We start from the raw sequence: 14,113 nt of genomic DNA, 5'->3' as shown, positions 1-14,113 counted from the left end.
TTTTCATCTAGCTTTTAGGATCAACCAATCACACCTTTTGAAATGATGATTCATACCTAGCAACGGGGTCAACCACACCTCCTCACTAAGATAAGAGTTTCTGTCCATTCCTTGCTCAGAGTTCTCTGAGAATGTTCTGGAATCACTCCTAAGCTAAGACTCCTTGCTAGGAATTTTTAGGCTAAGTTAGGAGCTCTCTGAGAGGATTCTCAGAATCTTTAGGAATACGGGCCCTGGTGTGTCTGGCTAAAAGCTCTGAAGATAAACTTTTCCCAGCAGACATAAAACATGAATTAACAACAAAATCACTTAACAAGGGTAAAAAAAAAAATCAGCTCAGTAATAACTGTCAAGGTTTACAGACATGTCAGTTGTTTTTGCAAGTCAACTATTATTAGCTCGAGCGTTGCATAGATTAGCCTAGCGGCTAGCTTCTGATGGTTAGCGGCTAACAGCTAGTGGCTAGCAGCTAACGGCTAGCGGCTAACGGTTAACGGATAGCAGACTTTATTCTATTCATATCTTAACAAATTAACGTTACATGTATTATTTCTACTTTTTCTTACTCACCGTTAGTTTAAAGTCGCTGCGTCTCCCAACAGAACAATATGGTTGAATTTCAGACTGCACGCAGGCTTTTCAGCCGAACATTGTTGAGCAGCTAATGTTGCTGTAGTGAGGAGTTAGCTGAATGAGATGCCAGTTCAGGCAGGTAACATTACGTCATGTTTTATCTCGTAACGGCACTGTTTACGTACGGCAGGCTTTTGTCTGTTGGCCCATTTATTTTCCAATCGAAAATACTTCCACTCTGCTGATTTATTTCAAACTAAACAACGTTAATAAATAAAGAATAACGTCCTGACATATGTATATGTGAGGCAGCTACCTACTAACGCCAGTAGAAGGTGCTGTTGCGCTGTCTATCTCGCAGCAAATGTAGCAGTTGACACTGTTTGTCCCTGGCAGGACGCCGTAGCTTTGAGATTTGCTGTTTAGGACGCCATGTTTTTCAAACTTTACTTTCTCTTTCCCTGCAAGCTAAGCACTGTAACAGCGTCCTGCAATATATCACAATATCAGTGCTTAAACCACACATTCTGTCGCTGTTTATGAACACATCAGGCTACAATCCGCCACAAGGTTTGACTTTAAATTAACTGTGTTTTTTACTGTTTGACGTAGGGGTGGGCGATATGGTCCTAAAATAATAAAACAACATTTCAGGGTGTTTTTGCAATAACATTTTTTTTAAAGATATGACATATTAATTAAAAAAAAATGCATATTTTATTATTTATTGAAGAAAACAGCATTGCAACAAAATAACCGATATAGTTTCACATGTCAACCTGACACTTTTCCTTCAAATATTCAGTAAAAAATAAAGAAAAATTATCTCTCATTTCATTCAGTAAAAAATAAAGAAAAATTATCTCTCATTTCTGTAGTTTGTAAACAACAACAGTAACTCAGAGTGAGATTCAGAGTATATAATATTAATAGTTCAACCAAATAAAATCCACCACAAATTACATATTTAAACAGCTCCTAAATACAAAAAAATGTCCCCTGGGATCTATATATATAAATCAACAGGTGATTTCCTTCTTTTAGTAAAATCCTAAATGATTGTTTTTTCCCACCTGGATCTTTATGCTCTGCCATTTCTCCTCTAATCATCAATATCAACTTGTGACAGGCTGTTATGATACCACAACTATCACACATTCACAGATATGGAGTTTTTGTCGAGGCACGAGCGTCACATAGATTTACATTACCAAAGGTTTATGACAAAATCACTTGATGACACCAACTCCTGTGTGTGCACGACAAGAGAGGAGAAGGAGAGACGATGTGCTGCTGCCAGAGGAGCCGCTGAATGAGTTCCCTCCGAGCGGTAAGTCACTAAAAGAGTCTGAGAAGTCCGGGGCTGTTCATAAAACATTCAGGACACCACAGTTTATTCCACACTACTGAAGCTGCTCTTCTTCTTGGAACCACCACGGAGTCGGTAATAATTTTGCTTTCAGCAATGCTTGTTGTTGCCGTGGGTAACAGTATGATGTCAATATGTCAACAAGTCAAAATATCAGTATCACAATATGAATTTTTCATGTCATATTAAAAAATACACCAGTATTATCGTGAACGAGATGATACGGCACACCCCTAGTATGACAATGTTATTGAGGTGTGGCTCTTTTTTTTCTGTCCTTGTGTCATCACCACTGTTTTAATTTTGCACCAAGACAAAACAAAACCTGAGCAGTCTGCAATCCTCACCCACAGATGTCACTAAATCCCCATAAATCTTACACACTGCTCTTTTGAATAACGCTATTTCAAAGTTTTGTTGTTTCTTCGTAGGAAAGTTGCATCATTTACAGTTCACATACAGCTCTAGCTGGACAATTGTCAGAATGTCATCTTGTTTTGATTCAACAAACTGTTCCAGTATTCAAACCTCAATACGGTTTTGAACAGAACTCAGTAACTAAACTCACTGTAGTTGTCATTACATTTATGATGAGTAACCAGTTTATGGCGAGCCGTGGTTATGATTTCAGGAGCAACCTAGGAAAAGGCATCTACGGGAATGTTGTGAGTGCGTTTTCAACCCACCTGGGGAAAAGAGTTGCCATAAAGGTTGTAGACAAATTAAAGGTTAAATCTGCGTACCTGAAAAAGTTTCTGCCTCGGGAAATGGAGATCATCAGGTCTTTGAACCATCCCAACATTGTCAAGACTATAGAGATATTTGAATCATGCACAAGCAAGGTAAGAAATATCTTTAATTCACTTTCTTTTACTTAAAGGGGAGTTTGTTGCTTTAAGCTGGTTGGAAAGTTGTACTGTGTGTATTTTTCTTTTTGCTCACTGTTACCTATTTTGCTCTGTTGACTATTGTCATTCGTGTAATCAGTTGTTCTGTAAATGAGAAACAAAGAGGCTCAGACAGAGCCTCAAAACACTACTGTAGCCATAGCAACAAGGGAGTGTAGCTCCTATTTAACAACAACAGCACAGACAGGTTAATTCTCTCAATCGGGTGTTTATTCGGGTATTTCTGTCTCTCTGAAGCTTTTTGACAATCAAACAAAAGTCGAGCCTAGCAAGACAACATGTGTGTCTCAATTCAGGGGCTGCAGCCTTCTTGGTCACCTTCGGCTGTCCCATTTTGGAGACTGTTCAGTTTGGCTGATGCGGTCTTCAAAGGACGCAGCCTTCGTGGTCGACTTCCGCCACGTCCTTTGAAGACCGCATCAGCAAAACCGAACAGTCTCCAAAATTGGACAGTCTGGTCTGCAGAGGATTTTCTGGTTGAATGAGCAGTTGTTCTCGCCCTGACTCATTGGTCTTCCTGTTACCTAGCAACCAGCTGCACTTGATCACGAAAGAAGTGCTTGATGAAAGAAGGAGTAAGCTCATGAGTTAGTTAGCCCTAAATCATGGACCCATAGATTGTTATTATATATTTTTTATCTAATACTTGAGGAGATGATTCACCACCATTTGATTTATTTCGGGCTGATGGACCGTTTTCAGGTAAACTTATTAAATTAAGATTCTTTAAGTTGTGTGCTTTTAAATAATAGTAATGTTAACAACAGTTAACTATTAGCTAGTTACCAACTGTTAGTCAACATAATATATAATCGTCACCGGTGCACAATGCATCTTGGGATAGGCTGGGCCACAAAGGATTCATCCGTTGCATCCTCCAAATTCTGGGAACGAAGACTGCATTTCTCTGCCGCATCTGAAGGAGCCTTGGAAATGGGACAGCCTTGGTCGCGCCGATGTGACACAGTCAGTCTTCAAATGCAGCTTTCAGAGGCTACAGCCCCTGCATTGAGACACAGCAATTCTTAACACTGCTCTTGCTGTGTCTCAGATCGTGTACTTCTGTGCTTACACTTAATATTTTGAGTGCATAAGTGCGTTCACACTGAGAAGTATGAAAAAATGCAGTGCACTATGAGTACCCGGATGGTGCACTCAAAACGGTCAAAAAGTTGAGTGTGGAACTATGGACTCTTCAATGGTCGCCATCTTGGCTACATAGCAGAAGAGGGACCACTTTTCAAACTGGAAATGGCGGCCGAGGACTGTGCGACCGTGAACGTCGCTGCATTGTACAAATATATGTGTTTTTTGCACTAAGCACCACTATACTTTTGTCGGGTATAAGCCAGCAGTATGTTTAATGGGTTAATTTAGCAGTCTGTAATGATTTGGTACTGCGAACGATAACGTGAATGCTAATGCTAATTTGCTAACTAGCTAATTTGCGGTCATCATTTCCGGTGAGTGCCAAACGGCCATGTTTGGTTTGAGACAGCACTACCCTGTCAAAATTTGCGCACTACGCCAATGAGTACATAGTGCACACAGTATATTACATAGAAGTATACTAACGGAAGTATGTGATTTGAGACACACCACCCACAGTAAATTCCGCCAAAGTGGCACACCTGACAAGTAACATTAGTTCTGCCACAGATAGACAGATAAGCAAACAATGAACCAGCAGAAGCTTTCGTAGCTTCAACTCTTTTAATCATGTACATTTTACCTTTTATACATCAACTCAGTCACAAGAATCACATTTTATCCTTAATGAATTATTTATCCATGTATTTAGTAAATTATGGAAAGCTACAAGTGAGGCTATACTGCTAGCATGATATTAGCTTTATTTTGCTGGACGACGCAAGTTTTTTAAAATGGCAGTTGCGGGGTAATTTGATTTGATTGATTTTTTTCATCTATTGCATATATGATATTTCACCATGAACTTTTATGTCTTTAGGTCTATGTTGTTATGGAGCTTTGTGTGAAAGGAAACCTCTTGAAGCACATCAATGACAATGGGCCCTTCCCCGAGCATTCAGGCTGCAGGCTTTTCACACAGCTGTGTGAGGCCGTCCAGTATCTTCATGACAGTGACGTGGCTCACAGAGACCTTAAATGTGAAAACCTGCTGCTAGACAAACATGACAACCTCAAAGTGTGTGACTTCGGGTTCAGCAAGAGGCTCACTTACGCAGACGGGCAGGTGGTGCTGAGTAAAACCTACTGTGGCACCTCGTCCTATGTAGCACCTGAGATTTTGAGGAGTGTCGCATACAACCCCAAAGTGTCCGATGTGTGGAGTATGGGTGTCGTGCTGTATATGATGCTCTATGCATCATTGCCCTATGATCACACTAACATTAGGAGGATGGTGAGGGTTCAAACTCAGCATAATATCAACTTCCCAAACACTCCGTCTGTTTCCTCTGAGGCAAAGGAGCTTATCCGAAGCATTCTGCATCCTGATATTGAGAGGCGAATTACAATCAGCAGAATATTACAGAGCTCCTGGATGTTGCGGAGAATCGAGGACAGTGAGGCTTCCACATCAAATGCTGGCTCCGAGCAGGAAGGACATCCAGATGAAAAGGCCAAAAAGCATGAGAGTCTCTCAAAAGACAGTTCAGACCCTGGGGAAGGACCATCAACTGCTGCCCCAAGAAACTGAGACTTTAAATAAAAAGCTTCACTTCAATAGTTAGGTATCTACTACCTTTTCGGACTTTTATTCTGAAAATACATCCACCTCTAGGGCGCCTCGGTAAGGTCCTGTTACCAACTGGTAATTTGTTGAGTTAAAAAAGAGAAGGTGGCGGTGGCCAGTGTTGGGGGTTTGTCACTCTAAAAATTTAATATATTACTCATCACTCATAACAACAGTCTTGTACTGAATAAGAAGTGGTGACACAGCGTCTTTTCTTCACATTTTGAATTAATTGCCCTGGGCTAATATGTTTTTGGAAAATGGTATCTGTAACCTGAACTGATCTACTTAATTTTTAAGTGCCATGTTGTCCAAAGCTGCTTCTGTTGACCGATACCTCCTCTTTAGATCTTTTGTCTCTTCAGAAGCTTGCACTTTTTGTTGGCCTTACAGCAACAAGAAAAATGTTCACTGGCAACCTCCTCATTCTTTCTCCTGGAATCACTGGCTACAATCCCTACTGGATATATGTGGAGATATGTGGAGATGTCAGTAGCAAAAATGCGTAATGCCAAACAGTCAACTATTGATACCTAGGCTTCCCTTCTTTCACTTTGTCAGAGGTGAAAGATTTTCTTTGCACATCCACTGGGTCATAGTCCATATACCATATTTACTGCTGTTTTTATCTTTCATTAAACATATGTATTGTTTGTTTGGATTCTTGTGTATTATTGTGATTGTTTGTTATATATGTTAAAACAACAATAAAAAATAGATAACTCCAAAAAATGAATTCATTGTTCAAGGTCTGCACACACTAAAAAAATCAAAACACAAGTAATTGTACTTTGAGAAGTTTATTGATCAAGCACTTGTATATTTTTACGTGAGCAGGTTTGTTGTAACTACTTTTTACTTTTACTTGAGTAAAGATTGTCATTATGCTTTCCACCACTCATTCACATCATCCCAGGGGTCTTCCACGTCAAGCAAGGTGTCATTCATATCTTCTGCTGAGCCACTCCCAAGATCAAGAAACATAGGAGGTCGGTCTAGAGGCTTCGGGGCCGTCCCACTAAATAAAACCTTATAGGAGACCATGTTGGAGTCACAGTAGGTGTGCAGCATCTGGTCCACAGGGCTGTAGTTCAGGGCGTGAATGTTAGGAGACATCTTGTTGATGAAGATACCGACGTTGAACTTCTGCTCCCCGGTTGTGGTGTCAAACGAATAGAAGATCTCCTCCACATCTTTGTTGACGTACCGCGTGGCATAAAGCACGCCACAGGCCATGAAGGTGTTTGTCACACCCCTCTTGTAGACCAAGGTGCGCCAGGTTTGGCCGAGCCTTGGGGGTTCACCGTCCTCCACCTTGGATAGCACCAGGTTGCCAAAGTCCTGTGTGGTGGTATAAATCACCCAGACGCCTGACTCATCTGTCGCCAGGTCCAGGTCGGTGAACAGGTAGCATGAGTCAAGGTGACAGAAGTTACCATTTGAGTTATACCTGAAAAAAACAGAACAGAACTGATGATTCATTTGGAAAACAGTATCTTAGTTTTCATGGAGTCATTATGTTAAATTTGTCAGTTTATAATTTTACACATAGGTTGATCCATACATTCCACTTTTGATATTCTTGTTTTGTTGTTATTACAAAACTACCCGTTCATATAAGGATCTTAAAGACTAAGTTGAGCAGTGAACCTGGTGCCTTTGGACAGCTGTAAGGTGCTAACAGTTTTGGCGGTGAGGTTGAATCGACAAACAGCAGGTTGATTGTAGCAGTTGTAGTACAATGCTCCTCCATACAACACAACATTTGGACCCTGGATGGTGTTGGTGGTTGGGTTAGAAGTGTGGATCTGGACATCACCTGGAAGAAGAAGAAGAAGAAGATTATTATTTGTTAAATATTAAAGAAAGCAATCAATAGTGTAACATATTTGTGCCTTTTCTTAAATGATAACCATGATTATGATAAATACAAAACGTTTCTACTACCTAGCACACTAGCTCGCTAGTTAATGTTGTCTCCTTATCAGCTCCTTGATCATGGATCAATGGAGAATATAGCAACTTTCGCCACAGTTCAGGACGTCGGCGGGTCCTGTTGGCTTTCCTCCAATGTCAACACACCCCTGGATGTGGAGCAGTGGACTTTGTCATTTTTTTCCCCGGGGGTTTCGTGCCCCTACCCTCCAGACAGGCAGACTTGGCCCTCTGGACCATCCATTTCAGCAATAACCCTCCACAAATTATCATCATATGGCAACTTTTCTTATCAAAATTTTGAAGTCGAAATAGACAACTTGATTTATAGGGGGTTCTGGTTGCAAAGATTTCAGATAACACTCGCCCTGGGGTGTCCGTCACAGGAGACAGGATGAAGCTTTAACCGTTTACTGAGGTATCTTCAGTACAGCACAGCAATACAGTAGCCCACTGGCATACATCAACGATAGGGATGTGTGTGGTTGATTTGCACATTCACGCACACAGGAAGTTGGACAGGAACAGGTCAGCCACAGAAACAGTCTGAACAGTCTGTGCATAACTGAGGCTGCAGACGAATTAATTTAAGTGGCGCAGCAGTCAAACATGGCGTCCCTCCGATTGCTCTCTCTCATCACACTGTCACTCAGGCGTGCGTCCATAAGTTCACCTAGCCACTCTTGGACTTTATTACACAACTTTTCAGCTAGCTTAATTAGTGAGGTAGCTGTACTAGCTAACATGCACGCTAGCGCTAGTGTTCTAGTACGCTAACAACTATGATTAATTGTTCGTTAATTGTTCTATAATTCAAACAAAGACACATTTTCTCTCGGTAGTCCTTATAAAATGAGCAGTGGTTGAAGTTACTATATTCCATTATGATCGGGAAGTTGATACGCAGATGAAGCTAGCTATTCGTCGAAATGTTGACCACTCCTACTGCTGTGAAGTGATTGGCTGAATTAAAAACACTAATGAGTTTTTGATTGACAGGGGATTGTGAGCCTCTGATTGGCCACATTAAAAAATGATTGACAGGTACCCCGCCCTCTCGACCACGCGCATGCACACGTCTCCTTTTAATCTGTATCATCCCTCACACTGGCTGCCAATCAGGGCTCTTGATGTGTCACACATTTAGAATTCAAAAAGGTTTCCCATGAGGTTTTTAAATTAAATGATATGCTTTTAGCGAGAGTTTGCCTCTTTATAAGGAAATGGGTGCGCATAACATACTGATACAGTCAATTAAAAATTCATTCATAACTTTATGTATAGGCCCAGTTGAATATCACAGTAATAATGTGTGGCTATCACAAAATCCCACAGCACACCTGGATTGGCATACACCATGTGAGAGCCACTGGTTTAGGCTGATGCTCACAGAGCAGGAGCACGAGCACATGGGCTAAAGGATGCTGACTCCAGTTCATTTAACGGCCTCAAAAAGAGTGGTCGCTTATAATAACCATCACTGTTGTGATTTCAGTGTCCTACTAAATGATGTGTATTTGACTAGAAGTTTCTTTCCGGTCTGTCCAGTGAAATAATTTATAAAGATCCAGAGTTGTGCAGGGCCTCAGGTTTAGAACAAGCAACAATCTGTTGTGATTTGTGTAATTGTTGGAAATCTCCACACCAAGTACAAGTACATATTGCACAAGTATGTGCACTGAGCTGGCAGGCAGTACATTTAAAACTAGAACACACGGCTCCTTACCAGGTGCACTAATCCCAACAACGAGAGCGCTCAGGCTGGAGTAGAGACGGACGTAGTTGGAGAATTTGTTTTCGGATGTCAACATTACCAGCCAATACCATTTCTTCTTCCCCGCCTCTGGTTTGGGATCCCGGCCCCAGGCTCCATAGTGGTAGGAGCCAGGATACTCTCCTTGTGTGTTCAGCCTCGGCCCAGTAATGTTTAGAAATTTACCATGGGGGCAGTTACCTGAGGGAAAAATAATAAATGAAAGAGAGAGAAAGAAACTATGCTAAATAAATACAGCTGGTTGACTGAGGTGTCCGCTGGTCAATATTTACTTCCTAATTGTAGTGACTGGAGCAGAGCAGTATTTTATCTATCTGGTGACCTCCATCTCCCCACACTCTGGTGCTTAATGTTGTTTTGGCACTTACCAGGTGGAGGCTGAGTGGGTTTGACGATGGAGTGATGTCCAGTCTTGCACTGGTTCAGGTCTTTCATCATACGCTGGTTGTCTTGTTGTGTCTTCATCACCTGCATGGTGTCGTACGTCTCCAGCTCCTGCATCTCCACCCTCAGGTCCTCCAGCTGAGCAGCAAAACAGACATCCCAATATTTGTTTGTGTGGTTTCTTTACAAGTATGAATGCCCTTAGTTACAGTTGTTCTGCAACTAAGGGCATATTATCTTATCTATTGGTAATGAAAGATATATCACCAATTTAAGACAACCTGATCTCACAGAAATACATGAAATGACCACAACCTGTTAACACTACAGTCAAAAAGTGCAGATGGAAAGTCCCTTAGTATCCTCTGTGGTGGTGAATTCCCTGGTTCAACGCACGTCGCACAATAAGCGGTGGTTAATGTTACAACCCCGGAGACAGTATAAAGAGTGAGAAAGTCCACATAGACCGGAGGTTGGGGTCTTGGAGGGGTCAAACAAACACAATATTTCATCACAGAGACACAACACGTTCTCATCCCAGCCCGTCAAATATCAGTCAGTGTATTGTCAGTGGACCTACACGTCACAATATGACATATTAGGTAGCTTCCTGCGTCAGTTTTGGATGTTCGGTGACTACATTACATGCATTGTATCTTTTCAAAATAAACTTACAGTGTAGGTAAAACACTTTGTTTTACTTATGGATTGGCTTAAAATAAGTGCAGTTGTTACTTTCGTCATGTCACATAACATGACATACGTCATGTGACATACGCCCATGCTACACATGCTAGCACCCCACAGTGTTATTGAAATAACTGCACTGACTTTTGATTTCATACAGGAAATGAACAGCAGGCTTGCGGGTGAAAGTCCGGAGTTTGTTTGACACATCCACTTCTCCGACCCTCCCACCATATGAGGACTTTCTCGCTCGTTAAATGATGGCAGTTGCTGGCTGCCTCACAAACTGCGGCCGCCTGGTGCATATCAGACTGCTACAAAGAGTGCATCTGTGCGTCGGTGTCTGACGCCAATGTTCACCTGACAAAGTGGTGGTATTGGATGAATTGTGTCCCGTGTCAAAGTCAAAGTCAAACTAAGATGCTTCTTTTAACTTAAACGGGCACTGTGTAGGAATTTCTCCCATCTAGTGTTGAGATCGTATATTGCATTCAAACGGATAGCGCACTCTAGCACCTCACTGTTTCAAACGCGTATTGCAACAACAGTAGCTGCTGTGTACCAAAAAGCTATGATAACATTGATGAAACCATGTCATCCGATACTTCATGGAGTATTCTTTCAGGCTCCTACACAGACACACACGACGCGAGTTCACAAACCCCCTCCTCACCATGCTGGCTGTGTTTACAAAGTAGGACTGTTGGAGTGGGTGTAAATGGAAACAAACCAATCAGGTCTTGTCTTTTGACAACTGACAAGTGGCTCAACCTCACACACCTCATCCCTCTCCTCGCAACACTGTGTCGCTAACAGCTGTTAGCGACCAGCACCGCTAACATCACTAACAGCGCTAACAGCGGTTAGCTGTTAGCTGCGCTGTTAGCGGCGCTGTGATTCTCCTTCAGCAGCTCTCTCCACCTGGGAAAGGCTACCCCGATGTTGACCCTCGTTTTTTGAAATTGCCAGTCACGTTGCCTTTTTGCCTTTTTTCAAATGCACCGGCACTTGTGACTAGTCTGCTTGCTGCTGCTTTTCGTCACTCTACCTGCAGGCGGAAACCGGAAACCGACAAGTGAAAACGTGTCACTCTACCTGCAGGCGGAAACCGGAAACCGACAAGTGAAAACGTGAAAGGTGATTTCTCAAGTATGTCCCTGTATGCACCTGTATTTTCAAGATGGCGCACGTACACGATGAGACACCAGTCACAATGTATATGTAAATGGGAATTTCGGAGCTTATGGACATACTTAGATACGCTGATGGAGGTAAATACACATGTGCTAGGACACACTTTTGACTGCAACATTTGTTTGTCTCAAAGAACAACTGAAATTGTTACACATAGTGCCTTTAACGTAATACCGCGTTTTATGTAGTTACGTGATGTTACATGACATATGTCACTTGAATGCCTCGTTTCCACTTAAATATGTGACTGGTGTCCGTAGATCTGTAAATATATGGATGATGCCTCTAGTGTCCAGTGCAAGGAAGTGCATATTTTTACGGATGGATAGAAACCTGATAGAAACTACCTGTAGCCATGGGGGGGAGCGGTGTCCATACCTGCCTGATGAGATCTGAATTTTGCATTTAAAGCCAACAGCGGGCTCTGCAGAGCAGTGGTTCCCAACTGGTGAGTCACAGTCCAAAAGTAGGTTCCAGGTCCATTCTGAATAGACCACAAGTGACTCGCAAACATGTCAAGGTGGTGAAAAATACACTTTATTTTGAAATGCGGTGAATTTCTGACACAGAGCTTTTATTCTGAAGTGTCGTTTCCAGCCACATGGCAAAATACAAGTATTACACTGAATATATTCAACAGTGTGGACCTTGAACTAATAAGGTGAAATCTAGGCCCTGTGGGAACCACTGATCTAGAGCACATTTGTTAGTTAATTAATATGTGTTCTTTTTGGTGTGATTATAGAACCTTGATAAAACCAGATGGCAGCAAAGGCATTTTCAGTCATATTAAATTAATGTGGTGTTGCTTGAGTCAGCGTTGGTCGGGCTGAAGACTACAAGTTTGAAAATAAAGATGATGAAGTAAAGATTTTCCAATCCGGAGGTATGGAGTGAGGAGGAAGTGAGCGTACCACTTCCTCCTCACTTCTGCTTGAGGCCAGAGGCTCCATGCCACACTGGCCGCTTCTCAAATAACACACCCCAATCTCTCCAGTCTGATATCTCTGGTGCTGCTGCATCAGTTTTGATACTTAAAAAAAAACAGTCCATCTTAACTCAATGATGATGATGAGTCAGTTTTATAAGGATGCAATATTAAATCAGAGGAGGACTATTTAAAAGAAACAAGGGCACTGCCACACTATCAGCAGAAAGTTGGATAGTTCCCAATAATAAAGCACCTTTAAATAATATGTTACGAGTATTTTCATATTTAATTTTTGCTGTGGAAATCAAAAATCCATCTACATTTTGAGCTGACTTGCACACAGAAGAACAGTGTTGAGCAGCTGGTCACTGTCACTCTGTGTCAGTCTACCTGTTTAGTGGTGTGATTAGCCAGATGCTGGTGTGTCCGGGTGGTCATGTTGAGCCTGTTGATGAGCTGGTTGACCTCCCTCAGTTCATTCTCTATCACATACAGGCTGAGAACTTCATAGAGGTCTTCATCATCCTCCATTTCCAGCTGTGATAAATCTTTCTGCAGCTGGGGCAGACGCTCCTCCAAACCCTGCAGCAGCTTGTCCAGCTCCAGAGTCTGCAGACGGACAGGAGTATGTTAATACTACTACGACTACTACTAATAATACTCTGCTTAGGGAGGGAACACGAGTACTTACCTTCCGTCTGTTGATGTTGCTGTTGCATTGTGATGCACTGTCCTTCACTTTGTTGAGTTTATCATGAGGGAATACCGTCTCTGAATGAGTCAACTCACACGCACAGTTATCAACAGAAGGTGCCTGAAACCAAGAATATGAAACATGTAATAACATAAATACTGAATACCATGTATAGCTACATTTGAAATCGGCAGAGTGTGATCATTTTTAAATCAGTTTTAAAAAGAGTATATCGTCATCATTATATTTCTTGTACTTTCTTACCTGTTGGGTGAGGGTGAACAGAGCACACAGTGAAACGATCACAGACCTCTTCATCATGGTGGATCAGAAATCAGAGCTAAAGAAGTCACTGCCTGTACAGTTTGAATTATGACAGTGTGTCTGACTTTAGTAGCAGCTTCTAACTCCCTCTGATCCTCTGCATGTGAGTGAGTGAGTGTGAACGTGTTTGGTGTGTGTGTGTGTGTGTGTGTGTGTGTGTGTGTGCGTGTGTGTGTGTGCGCGCGTGCGTGTGCGTTTCCTTCCAACTGTGATCACTTCTTCCTTGTGCTTGGGGTTGCAGCAACATGGATTTTTTTTATATGATGAAGGGAAGCACCATAAATACTGACAGATGTTACTCAAGATATATTGAACTTAGAATATCCCTTTTGTAAGAAACATGTGAACACTGAAATCAGTGGTGAAAGTATTCAGACCCTTGAGTAACACAATAACCACAGATAACGTATATCTTTAAAAAAATATATATATATATACTAGTCCATACCCATTGAGTGCACAGTTGCCCACGTACAGTTTCACATGGTGTGTGTTTGGGATACAGGTCATAGGAAATTGCAGGTTAAATAGTCAACTGAACCCATTAAGAAGAACAATGTATTCAGACAGAGTGTTTGTGAGTTTGATAGTACGATTGCTTTATTGAAAGTACAGTAGTACCAT

The 14,113-nt window shown here is 41.7% G+C and overlaps 2 protein-coding genes across 2 annotated transcripts; one reads left to right on the top strand and one right to left on the bottom strand.

Moving 5' to 3' along the window:
* Positions 1–2,532: 2,532 nt before the first annotated feature.
* On the top strand, positions 2,533–5,530 carry tssk6 (testis-specific serine kinase 6). Its single transcript, XM_050051172.1, has 2 exons — positions 2,533–2,784; positions 4,820–5,530. The coding sequence occupies exons 1-2, from the start codon at positions 2,533–2,535 to the stop codon at positions 5,528–5,530; spliced, it is 963 nt and encodes a 320-aa protein (XP_049907129.1).
* Positions 5,531–6,377: 847 nt separating this feature from the next.
* Positions 6,378–13,560, bottom strand: LOC126395364 (olfactomedin-4-like). Its single transcript, XM_050052773.1, has 7 exons — positions 13,430–13,560; positions 13,163–13,285; positions 12,862–13,080; positions 9,644–9,797; positions 9,228–9,455; positions 7,217–7,385; positions 6,378–7,016 (listed from the first exon to the last, which is right to left on the bottom strand). The coding sequence occupies exons 1-7, from the start codon at positions 13,484–13,486 to the stop codon at positions 6,449–6,451; spliced, it is 1,518 nt and encodes a 505-aa protein (XP_049908730.1). The 5' UTR covers positions 13,487–13,560; the 3' UTR covers positions 6,378–6,448.
* Positions 13,561–14,113: the final 553 nt, after the last annotated feature.

Source organism: Epinephelus moara, chromosome 1 (genome assembly GCF_006386435.1).
Source record: "Epinephelus moara isolate mb chromosome 1, YSFRI_EMoa_1.0, whole genome shotgun sequence".
Lineage (NCBI taxonomy): Eukaryota > Metazoa > Chordata > Actinopteri > Perciformes > Serranidae > Epinephelus > Epinephelus moara.
Note: the sequence above shows the minus strand (reverse complement) of the source record. Positions and strands in the feature narration are given on the sequence as shown.